This window comes from Podarcis cretensis (genome assembly GCF_951804945.1).
Source record: "Podarcis cretensis genome assembly, chromosome: 17".
In the NCBI taxonomy this organism is placed as follows: domain Eukaryota; kingdom Metazoa; phylum Chordata; class Lepidosauria; order Squamata; family Lacertidae; genus Podarcis; species Podarcis cretensis.
The window spans coordinates 31,155,585-31,172,207 of record NC_137187.1 but is presented as its reverse complement, the minus strand read 5'-3'; the positions used below and the strand labels follow the sequence as shown (position 1 = coordinate 31,172,207).

The 16,623-nt window shown below is 44.6% G+C and overlaps 1 protein-coding gene across 1 annotated transcript; it reads left to right on the top strand.

Annotated features, from left to right (window-relative positions):
- On the top strand, window positions 1-14,764 carry GABARAPL1 (GABA type A receptor associated protein like 1). The gene is made up of 4 exons (XM_079959897.1): window positions 1-299; window positions 3,643-3,721; window positions 7,644-7,762; window positions 13,836-14,764. Exons 1-4 carry the CDS (start codon window positions 210-212, stop codon window positions 13,899-13,901), a joined length of 354 nt encoding a protein of 117 aa, XP_079816023.1. The 5' UTR covers window positions 1-209; the 3' UTR covers window positions 13,902-14,764.
- Window positions 14,765-16,623: the final 1,859 nt, after the last annotated feature.

Here is a 16,623-nt window from a genome sequence, read left to right as displayed (position 1 = left end):
CGCGCGTGCGCACTGGGTGGCCTTTGATCAGCTGCTGGAGAAACAAGCGAGCGAGAGGATAGCGCGCGGGGTTGCAGCGTCGGGATCGCTTTTTCGTCCTCCAGATCCTTGCAGGCCTTGCGAGCTGCCGGTTCGGAGGGAAGAGAGAGAAAAGGAGGAAAAGAGGGGGTGGGAAAGAAAAGAAGAGACTTGGCGTCTTGGGACAAGCCATGAAGTTCCAGTACAAGGAAGACCACCCTTTCGAGTACAGGAAAAAAGAAGGGGAGAAAATCCGGAAGAAATATCCAGATCGGGTGCCTGTGAGTGGTGCAATAATCGTGCTTTTTTTGTGTGTGCATGATCTTGGCTGGGGGGTTTGTTTGGAGGCGAGGGAAGCAGGATTAAAGATTTAAGGGAGGGAGGAGACGGGTGCCTTTGGCCTGCCAGGTCCCCAATATTAGAGGGTCGGAATGCAAAGGCTCCTGCGCTTTCCTGGACTTGAGGTCTGGTGGAGAGGAAGGAGTTAAAATCCCCTGTGCCACCTCCCTCGTCACACACACCCCCCCCCCACGCGCCGCCAAGCAAACATGGAGGCAGAAGGACAATGGATGTGTTAATGATGTCACCTTCAGAAGGAGATTCGGGAGCTCTCTCCCCCCTCCACCATCCCAAATGTTGAGATGCATAGATTCTGGCCTGCTTTTGGAGCCTCTCCATCTCCTGGTCCTTCAGTGCCAGAGTAATAAGCAGGCAACTGGAGCAGGGAGGACGCAGGAAAAGCAAAGTCATGGTCTCACAAGCGCCTCACATATGCCCCATCTTTTTCTGGCCCTTCAAAGCAATCCGTGCTTGCAGTAGTGCGCACCTTGCTTCACAATTTTGCCATGACTCCGGATATCTGTCTAAACCGGAACGAAATGAGCTTCAATTCAGAATATCAAAGCGCAGCTATTACTGTATTATTTTCCTCCTTCGTCATGTGCCCCTTGCCGCCAAGATAGTTTCATTTCATTAATGTTGTTTCCTCCCCCCCCCCCCCGTTTGGCAGATGGGCAGACTGAGGTTGCCTTATAGGAGCGGTTGGATACTTGTGTCGAAATATTCCCAACCTGTCAGATGTTCTTGGCAACCACTTAGCCTGGGGAGTGGGGGGTGTTCCCACATTGAAGGGAGATGACACAGGATCAGATCAGTGCGGCAATTTCAGTACATCAGCCCAAGGGGAATTCCTGGGGAGGAATGTCTGGCATGATGATGGTGATGATAAAACTGTAAACAATCTCAGAACTAGAAGAACAGACTGTGTAACTGAGGGCTGGAAGAGTAGGGGATTAGGCCAAGGCTGGAATAAAAGCATAAGGCAGCCGAGTTTGTGGCAAGTGCTTTTGGCCTAGTATGGTGCTTCATTTGCAGGAAGAATGGAAGACGGATCCCGTCTGAAGCCTTTGTTTTTGTTGTTCTGTGACTGTGCAGGGCGTTTTTCAGCTTCATGCAGGTGTCTGGTGAGGCTCCCTCTGGCCTGTGGCAGAAATGAAATCCACACTGGCAAAGCACAGGCTTTACGTACCAAAAGGTACAATTGTCTGTGTGGGAAGATCCTTTGAAACGCCTGGCAAGGGTGGGCCAGAGCATCCTTGCGTTCCACCGGCTTTTCCACTGCAGTGCACCCAGCATGCACCCTTTTCCTTTCTATAACAGATCCGTGGCCACAGCAGATGCTACCTAATGACAGACATATCTGCCAAGAGCCAGCGTTATCTTTGTTTTCTACAAAACAAGTAGGGCCTGCAACAAAATGATTGTCTCCTGGAAGGTTACTGTTCAGGAGGAGCCAGCCAGCCAGCCATGCTTCCTAAACATTCTTTTCCATTCCTCTTCCTCTCCTGTTTCCTATTCTGCATCCTTGGTCATCATTCTGTGCCCTTTGCACATGCTCAGTTCTCACTGCACTGAGTTGTTGTCCCTCCCCCCCCCCCCGCTACTTTTGCAGCTCTTGGGATTCCCCCAGGTCTCCCTCCTGTGCAAGGCTACATAATGATCCCCCCAGAGTGAACTGAGTTTGCTATTACGTTTACGAGATCTTTGCTTTCTGCAGCTATATTATTTTTTTAAAAAAACAACAACAACAAAATAAAACATTGCAGAGTTTTAAATTAGGGATAAGCGAGGACAAGGGATGAGAAAGAGGTGGCGATAGCTGAGATGATACCTTTCAGCTCAAATGTCTTTGTGATCTTCTTATGTTTTACTAACGCAAGAAGGCTGCATCGCTAACCACCTTGTTTGTTTTTGTACTCCATAGTGCATGTCCTCTTGGACTGGTGTTCTCCCAGGATTTTGCAGGGTCCCTGTGCAAGATACTTTCAATGGTCCCCCCTTAATTTCAGAAGAAATAACACAAACAAACAGGATTATCTCATTGTGCCTCAAAGCACCTTCTTTGGTGCTCTTTGCAATTGAAAAATACATGTGCAGGGCCTTAGCTCCGAATGGATCCAGCCCTGCTCCCCTGCCCCCCCCCCCAAATTCCTTTGTCTCTTAACTCATTGGTTTCCTACCCCCTGTAGCATACACACACACACACACACACACTTTCTCTCTCTCTCTCTTCACCAGTAAGGTCTATAAACTTCAATATATATGTCTTGTTATATGAACTAGGGGAAACTAATGAAATGGACAGGTTTTCATGCAGTGACCAACCTGACCCCATGGAATGCCTGCTGTGGAAAATTAGGAAAGCTAACAATTCAACGGTTGTTGGGTTGTTGTTGTTTTTTAAATTCATGGAGTCGGGGGCATTTTAAACTTGTTCAGTGGAGGTGAATAAATATTCCATGGCTGTGTTACTGAGACAAAGATTTAAGACTTGTTTGGATATAAAAAGTGAAGGATAAAAGTAGGCTCAAGTGAGAAAATTTGCTAGGCGAAAGATGCAATTGCACCACACAGCAATTTCAACAAACTTTCCCTTAGAGGCAGCCCAAGGAAAGTTTTTTTTAAATGGTGTCTAGATACAGATATATTGGGCCAAGGACAGCACATTTTGGGTCAAGGACAACACATTTTGCCACTGGCGTATCTGAAAGCAGTTGTTTTGAAGTTTTACAGGCAAATGGAAAGTTGTTTAAGTAATTTCTTTTGCAATATATTCAGAGTCACTCTGTACTAACACAAAACTAGAAACATTTCTGAGAAAAATATATGTATAATAATTAAAGTTCGAAACTGATTTTGAGGTCTAGACCCACTAGCAGTGCTGTGCGTGTGTGTGTATATATATATAATGCACGTTCAAAACAGCAGCTTTAACAGGCTGAATGAAGTTGCATATGAATAACCCAGATTTATATATGTGTAAGTATTAGGTAGCCTTAGAAACTATGAAGAGGAGTCAAAAGTTTGTGGGTGTAAACAATCATCTCTTGTTGCTATTTTTCTTGTTATGCGACTTGTGTTCCTACTGTGGAAAGTTCATGGGATATTTTCTTTCTAATCCAACTGAGGACCCTCACATTGCTGTGTTTTACTTGGCTTGAATTTTGATGTGCATTCTTTCCTTATTAAGCTCTACAGGGAGAATTTGCAGTTACAGGGAAAGGTAGCATAGCTTCTCTTGTTCTCTTTGTTCTTATTTTTCTTCCTGCTCCTTTTTTTGTCCAGGTTATTGTGGAGAAGGCGCCCAAAGCCAGAGTACCTGATCTGGACAAGAGGAAGTACCTGGTTCCATCTGATCTCACAGGTAAACAAGTCACATTCTGTAATCTGTTTTTGCATTGGTCTTTAAGGAAGGTTTTTCAACAAGTGATAGAGTTGGTGGCATCCTCTTTCCCTCAGTCTTATTGCCTTCGGGAAAACTTTTTGTTATCTTCATAGCACAGCATGAGAAACTCTGGTGAATGCAGTTTCATGGAATTTTAACTCAGTGGTTCTCGACACCTTGGGTGAAGCTGTTCTTGAAAACAACCTTAACAGGTTGTGTGATAGGAATTTTATGGTCTTAGATATATGGTAATGTTCATAAGTGTACCAACTATGCACATACATAGATCAGCACAGGAAGGCCAAGCTGGAACCATTTTGATTCCTAAACTGAGCAAATGTTTTCTCTGCAAGGTCAAAGTGGGAAACCTCCCATTGTCTCTTTCCTTCACAAACCCTGCCTTAAGGACACATTTAAGATATGAATAGGGTGTGAGCCTGTGACCTGGCCCAGGAACTAAGTATTTATCATTACAAAAGACTAGCCAGGCTCCCCAGGAAATCCAATCAAGTAACCTGCCAGACAGGAGATAAACAACGACAGGAGAAAAACAACATTCAAATTTCTGTTTTAGACCCCCTTTTCTCTGATGTTGGTATGATGTATCTGGGGTGGTCTTGATCTACAAGGTGGCAATTTCAAAAGTCTTTATAAGGCCTTGTGTGCCATTTTTCTGGGTCCCTTCTCTCTCCTGCGGGTGAGGGGAGCACCCTGTTGCAACAGATCAATAAAGATCAGGCTTACTAGCTGCTTTGCTTGTCAGTATTCTCTGGTTGGCCTCTGTTATTGTCTCCTACCAATAGGGATCCTATGTAAGGACTCTATATGGGCTCTTGGATACCCCATAAGGGAAAAGGGCAATTTTTGTTTACAACAGTTGCCAGCGTTCAGATTTCTCAGCTGCTAAGCATCCATCATAGAGATTACAGGCCATCCATCTGCTAGTTGTCATCCCCCAATTAGGACCAAAATAACAAAACAAAGTTAACCTTGTGGTTACTTTGCCCCCCCCCCCAGCAGAGAATTGTACCCTGGCCATTTATCCTCTTGCATACCAAGTATTTATTCTTTTATAGTTCTATAAAACAAATCTAAATAAGATTGATCAGTGGGGAAATTGCAGTTCTGGATTTAAATTTCACCATGATGGCACTTATAACTTCCCTAGGTTGTATTACAGTGGTACCTCTGGTTACATACTTAATTCTTACGTAAAGTCCAAGGATAGTCAGGTCCAAAGATTGTCAAGTCCAACGATTACAATGTACAGTTCCTGTTGGCAATGCCATTTCATACTGATATCTTCCTTCTGCATCGTCCTATGTCTTAAAAGTGTAACAAACGAACTTGCCTTCTGCACAGTCCTAAGTCTTGAGAGTGTAACAAACAGAGCTACTTAGTAACAATAAGGCAGCTGATGATAGACCAGTTCTCAGGATATATACCCTTGTTTTGCCCATTGGGCTTCTTCAGCGACAAGGTTTCCAGGAGATTTTCCAGTAGGCTTTTTCCAGCCAAAATAGTCCACAGGAACGCAGAAGTTGCCTGTCAGAGACCTGACTATCCTTGGACTTTACGACAACAAAAACATATAGAAGGTTAATAGTAATATGATACGTTATTGCTATCAGGAATTGCCATCTTTTCTCTGCAAAGAGAAAGAGAAACCAGAGTGCACCAGTATTTAAAGACTATGGTCCCACCCGCCCAATTTGCAACATACAATTTGCCCCAGCAACCCGGTTACCCAATCACAATGCCAGGCAACAACTCTTAACCTGCCTGGCAACAAGAGGCCTGGCCCGGCGGCCCACACCGCGACACGTGCTCTCATTTATTGGAGAACACGCTTTGTGTGTGTAGGTCCCCAGGCCACGCCTCAAATAACTTCACACATAACACGTAATTTTAGTTTTGGTTTTTGGCCACAACTTTATTAAAATACAAAATCAGTGAGTGGTTGTTTAGACATTGGTTATGACTACCTGTCCCCCCGCCTGGGACAGAACTGACATCCCGAGGTCCGATCGGTAGCCAGTAGAAGGGAAAGTCAAACTTGGGGGTCATTTGAGCTAAGCGTCGGACCCACGCCGCTCACCCCAGCAGCTCCCCAAAAGCTTGCCGGCCCTGGTCCCATGACAGGGATTGGACGAAATCATGGCAAGCCCCAGGATTCCTTTAACGGAATTCCCTTCAGCGCAATAGGAGGGGCAGGCACAGCCTATCCTGACCCCTCCACCACCAGCATATTATAACCAATGCCTAACCGCCACCCGAGCTTTAACGCTCGCCACCAACCACTCACAAACCCAACCAGGAACCTAATTTTTCAGCCACAGCATCCCACCAAATATCATTCCCCAAATCAGAAAGGTGCACTCCATCCGCCCGGTAAAGGGCTTTCGCCTTAAAATAAATGCTAGGGTGGGGAATACCAAACCACCCAGCTCCAATACCTTCCCACAAACAGCAGAGTTAATGCGCTTCCTGGCCCTTTTAGCGGCCTCCGGGCGGGAAACACTGCGCCAGGTGTGCCTCTGCAACAGGTGAGACCAAATTATTCTCACTGAATAAGGCAGCCAATGTCTCCAAATCCCTTTTGGATTGAGGTGGGAGCACAAAGCAAGGCAATCAATAGTTGCCACATCATTTTCCCCCAGCTGCACCACTATGGCCATAGGGTGGGGGGGTAAGAGAGCAGCCAGCGACCAGTTTGCAATTTTTTGATATGACGATTAAATTACAGTTTTATTATATATAATGTTATGTTACTTTACAGCCAGTTATGTGTACGTTGTGGAATCTTTTGCCCAACATGGGTCTTGAACCTTGAGATTAAGAGTCTCATTTAGTACTTTTGTATCTTTCCCCTCAGCGATGATCTCAGGGCAGCTAGCAATAAGAATTTCAGTAAGAAACCAAAAGTATATATAATAAAACAGGAGTTGGGTAACACAAAACTAGAACAACGTAGGAGAAGGATAGAACAATGGTTTTTGTTTTTTAAAAAGTTAATGTTTAAGAAGCACTGGGCAAATCAAGTCTTGTTATCACAAAGCATGGGAGTAGATGCCAGATTAATCTTCCGTGAGGAGAGTGTTCCAGAACTGGGGGGCCACAACTGAGAAGGACCCCTCTTGTCACCCTCCACCTCACTTGAGAAGTCAGGGGTTACCAGAATAGGGCCTCCAAGAAAGAACTCGGCATGTGGACACGTATATGTGGGGAAATGTGGCCCCTCAGCTATTTATCTCTGAAACTGTACATCAGGGGTCAGCAAATTTATTCAGCAGGGGGCCGGTCCACTGTCCTTCAGACTCTGTGGGGGGCCGGACTATATTTTGAAGGGGGGAAAATGAACAAATTCCTATGCCCCACAAATAACCCAGAGTTGCGTTTTAAATACAGTGGTACCTTGGGTTAAGAACTTAATTCCTTCTGGAGGTCCGTTCTTAACCTGAAACTGTTCTTAACCTGAAGCACCACTTTTGCTAATGGGGCCTCCCACTGCCGCCGCGCCACTGCCGCATGATTTCTGTTCTCATCCTGAAGCAAAGTTCTTAACCTGAGGTACTATTTCTGGGTTAGTGGAGTCCGTAACCTGAAGCATATGTAACCTGAAGTACCCCTGTAAAAGCACACAGTCTACTCATGTAAAAACACCAGGCAGGCCCCACAAATAAACCAGAGTTGCATTTTAAATAAAAGGACACATTCTACTCATGTAAAAACTACGCTGATTCCCGGACCATCCGCAGGCCAGATTTAGAAGGCGATTGGGCTGGATCCAGCCCCTGGGCCTTAGTTTGCCTACCCATGCGGTACAGGGTTTTGAAATTTGAGTGATTGCCAATATAGCTTTTTTTTTTTTTTTTACTCTTCCTCTCCCCACCAACTGTAGTTGGCCAGTTCTACTTCTTGATCCGAAAGCGAATCCACCTGAGGCCAGAGGACGCCCTGTTCTTCTTTGTCAACAACACCATTCCTCCCACCAGCGCTACGATGGGCCAGCTGTACGAAGTAAGTAAGAGGCTGTCATTCCATCCTAATGGTGGACTTCCTGGAGCTTAATAATAGCTTGTTGCGTGACACGTTCTGGTTCTGTGGGCAGCATGAAATGAAAGGCTGAGAATGTGCAAACTTGCGAGAGGCTGCAGACTCCTCCAAACTGACTTAGTTCAGAAGAATTTCCCAAGAATATGGTATGAAGGCACATGAAGCCACCACCTGGATAAAACTCAACAGGTCTGGCCAGTTCCTGTCTGGAAAACACAAGTACCACACTTTCTTCCAGGACAGGAGACGTGGCAGGACATAAATGTAAGAAAATGAATTAAAATAATTAAATAATGCAACAAACTCTCCATTAATCTGCAAAAAAAAACCACCCCAAAAACGAGAAAGAAAATATTCCCTCTGAGGGAGGAGAATTAGGAAACCTAGTTACTAATTAATTATCTTGCCTGCCTAAAGGACATTTTCTATTATTAACCAAACAGGGAGGTATCATCCTTCAGGGCAAGCTATTAAGGTCATATCCTGGAGATGCTTAGACTAAACTTCTGAATTAATTCCTGGGCTGATCAGCAGCCAAATTCAGCTGAATAGCTTGTGTTGCTCGGAGCTTTCCTTGGAACGCAGTACGATCTGATATCTAGAGCGATGCTGGCCCGTCTATAAGTAATTAAAATATATTTCAACATCAAGAGGAGGAGAAACTTTGTCAGTGTCAGAGAAATAAAGTTGATGATGATGATTGATTTGTACCCTGCTCATCTGACTGGGTTGCCCCAGGCACTCTGGTGCCCATTAGTGTTCCCAGATGAACATTTAATTTAAAAAACAAACTCGGAGTACTATATTATTGTGTTACCTGTTTGGTGGAAGCTGTATGGAAGTATTTCAAGTTAGAAATCAAGTTACCACATAGGTCATTTATGGAGAAGCGATGTTCTAGAGCAGAAGGGCACAACTCTGCATAGATACAGTAAGCTTGGGTGGCGTACTTTGCTTTAATAGAACTCATATTTTGTAAATCTAGAATAAGAGGCAGGGAGAGAGAGAATTGTCCTACATACACATGCCCATTTCTCTATTGTACATTGTATTGTTTCTTAAGCAAAGGAGCAAGCAGACAAGAAGTGCAAGTCTCCTTTGTGGAAAATAATTTATATCACTTTCATGCCCTGCAAATTATTGAGAAGAATCTTATATTTTTCTTGTGCAGTTCAGTTGTTTTATGTGAGCATTGGGAAGAAGACCACACTGGGAAGGTGCTGTCATTAGAATTCTCATACTAGACAGATAGGGAGATTTATGGTTCCTGGTAGTTTTCTTCCTCTGTTGGATAAGGATAGATACTCTGGAAATGGAGGTGAAACTCAGAAAATTAGAATATTGTGGAAAAGTTCATTTATTTCAGTAATTCAACTTAAAAGGTGAAACTAATATATGAGACAAACTCATGACATGCAAAGCGAGATATGTCAAGCTTTTATTTGTTATAATTGTGATGTTTATGGCGTACAGCTGATGAAAATTAACAATCTCAGAAAATTAGAATATTAAAGGAAATCAGCAAAACAAGGACTGCAAATAGAGCAATATTGGACCTCTGAGAAGTAGAAGCATGCACCTGTACTCAGTACTTGGTTTGGGCCCCTTTTTTGCTGATTTCATTTAATATTCTAATTTTCTGAGATTGTTAATTTGGGGTTTTCATCAGCTGTACGCCATAAACATCAAAATTATAACATATCTCGCTTTGCATGTCATGAGTCTATCTCATATATTAGTTTCACCTTTTAAGTTGAATTACTGAAATAAATGAATTTTTCCACAATATTCTGATTTTCCGAGTTTCACCTGTATTTTTAGCTATTGTATAGTTTGGCAGCTATCAACTTTCCTCCTTGAGCGCATCATCTGTTTTAAAAACTCTTTCTTCTAGTGCCCATATCCTGAGCTCTCTCACTGGTAAAAGAAATAATACTAACTGTGGATTGTAGTATTTTGAATTCCTTCCTACTGCTGTAGATTTAAGCACCTCCTTCAGAAAAACAACCCAGCTCTGGACGGCCATCTCTTCTGTCAGTACATTATGGCCTTTTCTCTAGCTGCATACACTACACTGCTTTTGTGTGGGCGTCTTACAATCCTTGTTAAATGATAATGAAACCGTTCTAGCAGGAGTGCTGCAACTTCATCTTACCTGGGTCAGGAGCTAATCAATTTAATTTATCTTTAATTGATGAACATTATTTATTCATTTTATTGGGTTTTATAAACAACTGACCAACATTTTTGGAAGAACCAGCATAGCTGTAGTTTTGTCATTTTGCCTCAAGCTTCAAGCACGATATGCTGGTTCTCATGTAATCTGAAACCAAAGTTAAAAATAAATAATGGTTTACCACAAATGGGCAATGTGCTGGTGCGTGCTGTCTTAAAATGCCATGGTGCTGTTCCACCACTTCTCCTTTTAAGTACATGGGAGGAAACAAACAAGCTTTCTGGTTTAGCGTCATGTGCAAACCACAAACAGCCAGGAACAAATCTTGGCTTCCTTTTATGGTTTGTTTGGAGATAAACAAATCAGACACTGGTCAGTGCTGTGACTTGTTTCCTTCTGGCTGCTGAAAAGGATGAGCCGGGTGAGGAGCAAAGCAGCTACAATATTAGAGTGGCATTCACCAACACACTGAAATTTTGTTTTAAACGGTGGTTTATTTTTAACTATGGTCTAGCATTGCATGTGAACCAGCTCAGTATAAATCAGTTTCCCACACTTCGGTCTCCAGCTGTTTTTGGACTACAATTCCCATTATCCCCTGACCACTCGTCCTGCTAGCTAGGGATGATGGGAGTTGTAGTCTAATAACAGCTGGAGACCCAAGTTTGGGAAACCCTGGTATAAATGAAGCTTTCCAAACCGGCAACTACAGATGTACCCATCTAGTCAAAGTTGGGAACATTTGTCTTCCGCTGATTTCAAGGGAACATTCTAACTCTCCCCCAATAAACCATGGGGATTAAAAATGTTTACCTTCAGCTGATCTGTGCCCTTGTTTTATCTTAAATGCAAACGAAACAAACAAAAACAGGAAAGCGTAAACAGCTTGCATTTCAGTCATGAATCCTCCAAGCCAGGTTGATACGTTTGACTTTGAACAAGTCTCCCAGCCTTTGTTCCCCATCTGAAAATGGGGGTAACATGGAAGGGTTAAAATGTATTGTGAGATTTGGGGGGAATAGTCTAAAAATAAAATGATGCAATTTTACTGCTGAAATTTAGCAGGCTGTTTAGCAGAAGACTCTCTGGGAGCAATATGTAAGCTGTTTTGAGTTCTCAAAGGGATATCAATGTAAGAACAGGGTAGCCTGACTATCTAAAGAAGTAAAAAGTATTTTCCCCCTTAGGTTTACTACCCTCTTCAGTCAAATTGGGACTTTGTAAATGTTCTTCATAGATACGTTAACTTCTTTAGCTTCTTTCGCCACCCCCTCCCCCCAAAAAAACTCCTTCCTGCCTAGATCTCATTTTTAATTTAAGTTGAGTTATTTTTTAAAGGTAGGCCTTCAGGTAAGTTGAGTTGTGCACAAAGGCTAGCATGCTTTCCACACCTTTGCGTATTTTTGGTGACCTCCCCAATCTCTAAGCGGTGCGAGATTCCAGAGGCTCCAGGCACGCTTAACCAGGGTTTGTGGGAATGAAGCACAGCAGAGACTATGGTGTCTTTATGATAGATGGCTTATTTACACATATCTACAGCATCAGCGGGACGTGGGTGGCGCTGTGGGTTAAACCACAGAGCCTAGGACTTGCCGATCAGAAGGTCGGCGGTTCGAATCCCCGCTACGGGGTGAGCTCCGTTGCTCGGTCCCTGCTCCTGCCAACCTAGCAGTTCGAAAGCACGTCAAAGTGCAAGTAGATAAATAGGTACCGCTCCGGCAGGAAGGTAAACGGCGTTTCTGTGCGCTGCTCAGATTCGCCAGAAGCGGCTTAGTCATGCTGGCCACATGACCCGGAAGCTGTACGCCGGCTCCCTCGGCCAATAAAGTGAGATGAGCACTGTAACCCCAGAGTCATCCGCGACTGGACCTAATGGTCAGGGGTTCCTTTACCTTTAGCTTACAGCATCAGCACCCCAAGAGGGTCTTGTTTCTCCCAGACTTGGATTCAAACAGAAATCCAACATTGCTCTCAAGCGTTGCTCTGACTCTCCAGCTTGCTCTCCAGCTTGCTGCTTTACTTCTGAGTCACATCGCTGCCTAACTGCACTCCAAACTCTGGCTTTGTCTTCTAACTGACCATGAGCTTGGGTGTTTGTGTGTCATCCATTTAGTGGCTCATATAGAGCCCCTTTCCTTGGTTTCCATTAATGGCCCATCACAGAGCCTATCTCCCCCAACAGAGGAAGCTAGCCTGCCTTATCTTTAAACAGTTGCTGGATCCAAAGTTTAGAAGGATCTCTCTATACAGCCTATCTCCTCCTCCACACCAAGGAATAACATTGGCTCCCAGCACGTTTCCAAGCACAATTCAAAGTGTTGACAGCAGGGGGAGAACTGGTGGCAGCTGGTGCCCACTAGACCCAATGGGGCTACCAAGAAGTTATCGGGATGTGGCCAATGAGAGCTCACAGGGGCATGAACCAGTTAGGGTTTTCTCCCTATCATCCACCCTTGCAAAGATATTTCAGACATTTAAGCATTGCTGTTTTACAAATAGTTTGCACCTAGCTTAATGGAAAAACATGTTACTTTGATTCAGAATGTGGGATAACCAGCCTCATTTGACCAGCATGCTTGAGCCTAATTCAAAGTGTTGGTGCTGACCTTTAAAACCCTAAATGGCCTTGGCCCAGTATACCTGAAGGAGTGTCTCCACCCCCATCGTTCTGCCCAGACACTGACGTCCAGCTCTGAGGGCATTCTGGTGGTTCCCTCACTGCGAGAAATGAGGTTACAGGGAATCAGGCAGAGGGCTGATCAGAAATGATCTGACACCATCAGATGTCAAGGAAATAATCAACTATCTGACTTTTCTTTAGAAGACATCTGAAGGCAACCCTGTTTAGGGAAGTTTTTAATGTTTGATGTTTTATTGTGTTTTTAATATTCTGTTGGGCGGCGTATATAGGGACACAGGTGGCGCTGTGGGTTAAAGCCTCAGCGCCTAGGACTTGCCGATTGAAAGGTCGGCGGTTCGAATCCCTGCGGCGGGGTGCGCTCCCGCTGCTCGGTCCCAGCGCCTGCCAACCTAGCAGTTCGAAAGCACCTCCGGGTGCAAGTAGATAAATAGGGACCGCTTAGCAGCGGGAAGGTAAACGGCGTTTCCGTGTGCGGCTCTGGCTCGCCAGATGCAGCTTTGTCACGCTGGCCACGTGACCCGGAAGTGTCTCGGGACAGCGCTGGCCCCTGGCCTCTTAAGTGAGATGGGCGCACAACCCCAGAGTCTGTCAAGACTGGCCCGTACGGGCAGGGGTACCTTTACCTTTACCTTTACCTGGGCGGCGTATAAATAAATTATCATTACCGTGGTACCTCGGGTTAAGTACTTAATTTGTTCCAGAGGTCCATTCTTAACCTGAAACTGTTCTTAACCTGATTCACCACTTTAGCTAATGGGGCCTCCCGCTGCCGCTGTGCCGCCGGAGCACGATTTCTGTTCTGATTCTGAAGCAAAGTTCTTAACCCGAGGTACTATTTCTGGGTTAGTGGAGTCTGTAACCTGAAGCGTATGTAACCCGAGGTACCACTGTAAAGTCATACAGTGTTACGGACACTTCAGGTTACGTGTTTTCGGGTAGCGTACTGCAGGAAACCTGGAAGTACCGGGTTGGGTTACTTCCGGTTTTCACTACTTGCGCATGCGCAGAAGCACCAAATCACACCAGTGCAGACGCGGCACTTAAGGATGCGAACACTGCGGGTTGCAGATGTGCGTCATGGATTACATCCGCAACCCAAGGTTCCATTGTATTATTATTATTATTATTATTATTATTATTATTATTATTATTATTTAGATTACAATGATGTTGACTTCTGCTCCTCTCTTTCCTCCCACCCCACATTTTTATTTCCCCAGGATAATCACGAGGAGGATTATTTTCTGTATGTGGCTTACAGTGACGAAAGCGTGTACGGCAAATGAGCCCCTCGCCTGCTGTCCTCACAGTTGCGATGGCCTAAAATGACTGTTCTGGGAGGGCGTTTCTGCGTCAGACAGAAGCAAGAAGAGGGAGGAAGAACTGGACAACAAGCCACATAATCTCATGCCATCATTCCTTGCACCTTTATTTTAAATTAATTATTACTGTTGTTTTATTTAATCCGTTGGGGGAAAGAATAGTTGGTGCTTTGCGGCGGTCAGGGCTTTGGGATGGAGAGATCTGTTTGCCCAGTTCCCACCTTCCATTACACTACCTGGCTCTTCCATCAATGCCCAGTGAGAGGAGAGGATGCTATCTAGTGATATTGTCGGAACTGCCAAAGGGAACTGTGGTTCTCCCTGTAGCATCTAATCTTTAATTTGCCTATTTTTTAAAGACGGCAGCCCCCTCTCCCGTGCATGAAGGAGATATTAATTTCTGTTAATTTGTGAGCCTTTTCTGCCCACCCTTTGGCCTCCTTTCCTTGGCCCTGATCCCAGCGGTACGTGTGCACCCCTCTCCCGTCTTCCTCATGCGTAGCATCTCTGATTTGAGTTCATCCATCACTCTAGCAGCATGTCGGCCTCCTATAAGCAGAACCATGCAGATGCCATGCAGTATGGAGAAAACCAGCTTCCTAAGCAGTTTGGCTAACTTAAAACAATGACAGCACGTCCCTTTCTTTCACAGTGTTGCCAATGAATTGGACCTTGGGCGTCTATCCTATATTGCATTCTGCACGAGTGTTTTGTGATGTTCTGTGTCCTTGCTTGCCAGTGAAAGGCTGTTCTCTGCTAGGTCACCATCCTGATACCTGTCTTGTGTTTCCTTTGCTGCTATCGATTCAATATGGAAAGGGGAAAAATATTGGGATTAACCTGCACCCACAGCCTTGCCTCTAAGCGTATATTCTGCAGTCCTTTTGTGAAAACAGTTGTGTGTGTTTTTTCTAAGGAGAGCAGCACCGCTCTCCCACATCCCTGACAATAGCCATCAATATTGAAAAAGAGTTCGCCCAAAGTAGGTATTTACGCTGCAGGGGCCACAGCAGTTTCTTTGTGACAGTAGTATTGGTCTCTCTTTCTCTCTCTCTCTCTCTCTCTCTCTCTTTACACTGGTTGCTCCCTGTTGAGAAATCATGGTGAAATGTAGGACGTTTTGTGTTGTGGCTTATCTTTTTCATTGCTCCCGATGGTTAGATTTTGTAGTTGTGTAGCAACTGAGCATATTTAGAAGGGAGGTGAAGGATGAACAAAGGATGGCAGCTACATAACCTTAGACTGGAGAAGAAAAATGATTGCCTCTGGAATCCTGAACTCTTTAGGTGACACCTATTCTTGAGAAATGTCTGAGTTTATGGAAACTGGTGACATGCCCGCCTCTGCTTCTCTGTTTAACTCCTCCCCCTGCTCATAGCTTTATAGCGTCATTCCTACAAGGGTATCACCAGATGGCAAGGGGCCTAGTGGACCAGAACTCTCTTAGGCAGGGGCCAAGGATTTGAAGGGATGGTAAAGAATTTAAATTTAAATTGCACAGCTGGGGAGCGGAAGTGACACAAATAGCTGGAGGGATACCTGTTAGTTTTGGTGTGTCTTGTCTGGATGCACTCCTTGTGGCAAGACTGGTTCTTCTTAGTATGCCTAGTTCCTTCTAGTACAAATTTCACTTGACTCCACTTCCGTTTCCTCAGCCTTCCTGTCTTTCAGGATGTCTTCAAGACTCACATTCCGAATTCTTACAGGTCAGGCAAGTCCGGTGTGAGTCAGGGCATGCCTGCGTGTGCGATTGTGTGCAGCAGTGTATTCCCTCCCTCATCTCTGCTTGGGGAAATATAACGGATGTTGAAAGAGACTATGATCTACCCCCTTCCCCCAATGCTGCTGCTGGTCTTTAACCGACATTCATGGGCTCTCAACATACCCATTTCTTACATATGAAGGATTATGTTTGAAGGTTTTTTATTTAAAACGGATTGTGGCGTTTACTTTTCATTTTCGCTTTTCTCCAGTATGTAAAACGCAGTGTTGATTATACTTTGTCATTAACTCCAACCAGCTTCAGATTCCTGTAAGATAAAATCCATGTCACATCGGCTCAAATCAATAAACACACATTTAAAGATCTGAGAACCAGAGTGGAATGGTAATTTTGTTATGCATTTGACTTAGGCCGGGAACTCTTATTTAAGTGTTAACAGCTTGCCAAAGAACTTTGAATCATTCCGGTTTCAGCTCATGTTTGTGTTCATCTATGGCTGCTGTACAGTGGTACCTCTGGTTGCGAACGGGATCCATTCCGGAGGCCCGTTCGCAACATGAAAAGAGCACAACCCGCAGCGGCATGTCTGCGCGGGTGGCGATTCGCCGCTTCTGCGCATGTGCGTGACGTAATTTTGCGCGTCTGCACATGCGCGGGTGGCGAAACCAAGAAGTGACAATTTCCGGTACTTCTGGGGCGCTGTGGGACGTAACCAGAAAGAACGTAACATGAAGCGAATGTAACATGAGGTATGACTATTTGGGAGCACTGAGAATATAGGTAACAGATATTCTACCCTTGTTTTTGAGTCAGTGTGCTTCTGTACAGTGGTGCCTTGCAAGACGAAATTAATCCATTCCGTGAGGCTCTTCGTATAGCGGTTTTTTCGTCTTGTGAAGCAAGCCCATTGACAGCTTAACGGATTAGCGCTATTAGCGGTTTAGTGGCTTTTAGCGATCAGCT

Coding starts and splice junctions, on each gene's coding strand:
- GABARAPL1 (XM_079959897.1), top strand. CDS start 210: ATGAAGTTCCAGTACAAGGAAGACCACCCTTTCGAGTACAGGAAAAAA. Junction 300..3,642: donor AATATCCAGATCGGGTGCCT/GTGAGTGGTGCA, acceptor TTTTTTGTCCAG/GTTATTGTGGAGAAGGCGCC. Junction 3,722..7,643: donor GGTTCCATCTGATCTCACAG/GTAAACAAGTCA, acceptor CACCAACTGTAG/TTGGCCAGTTCTACTTCTTG.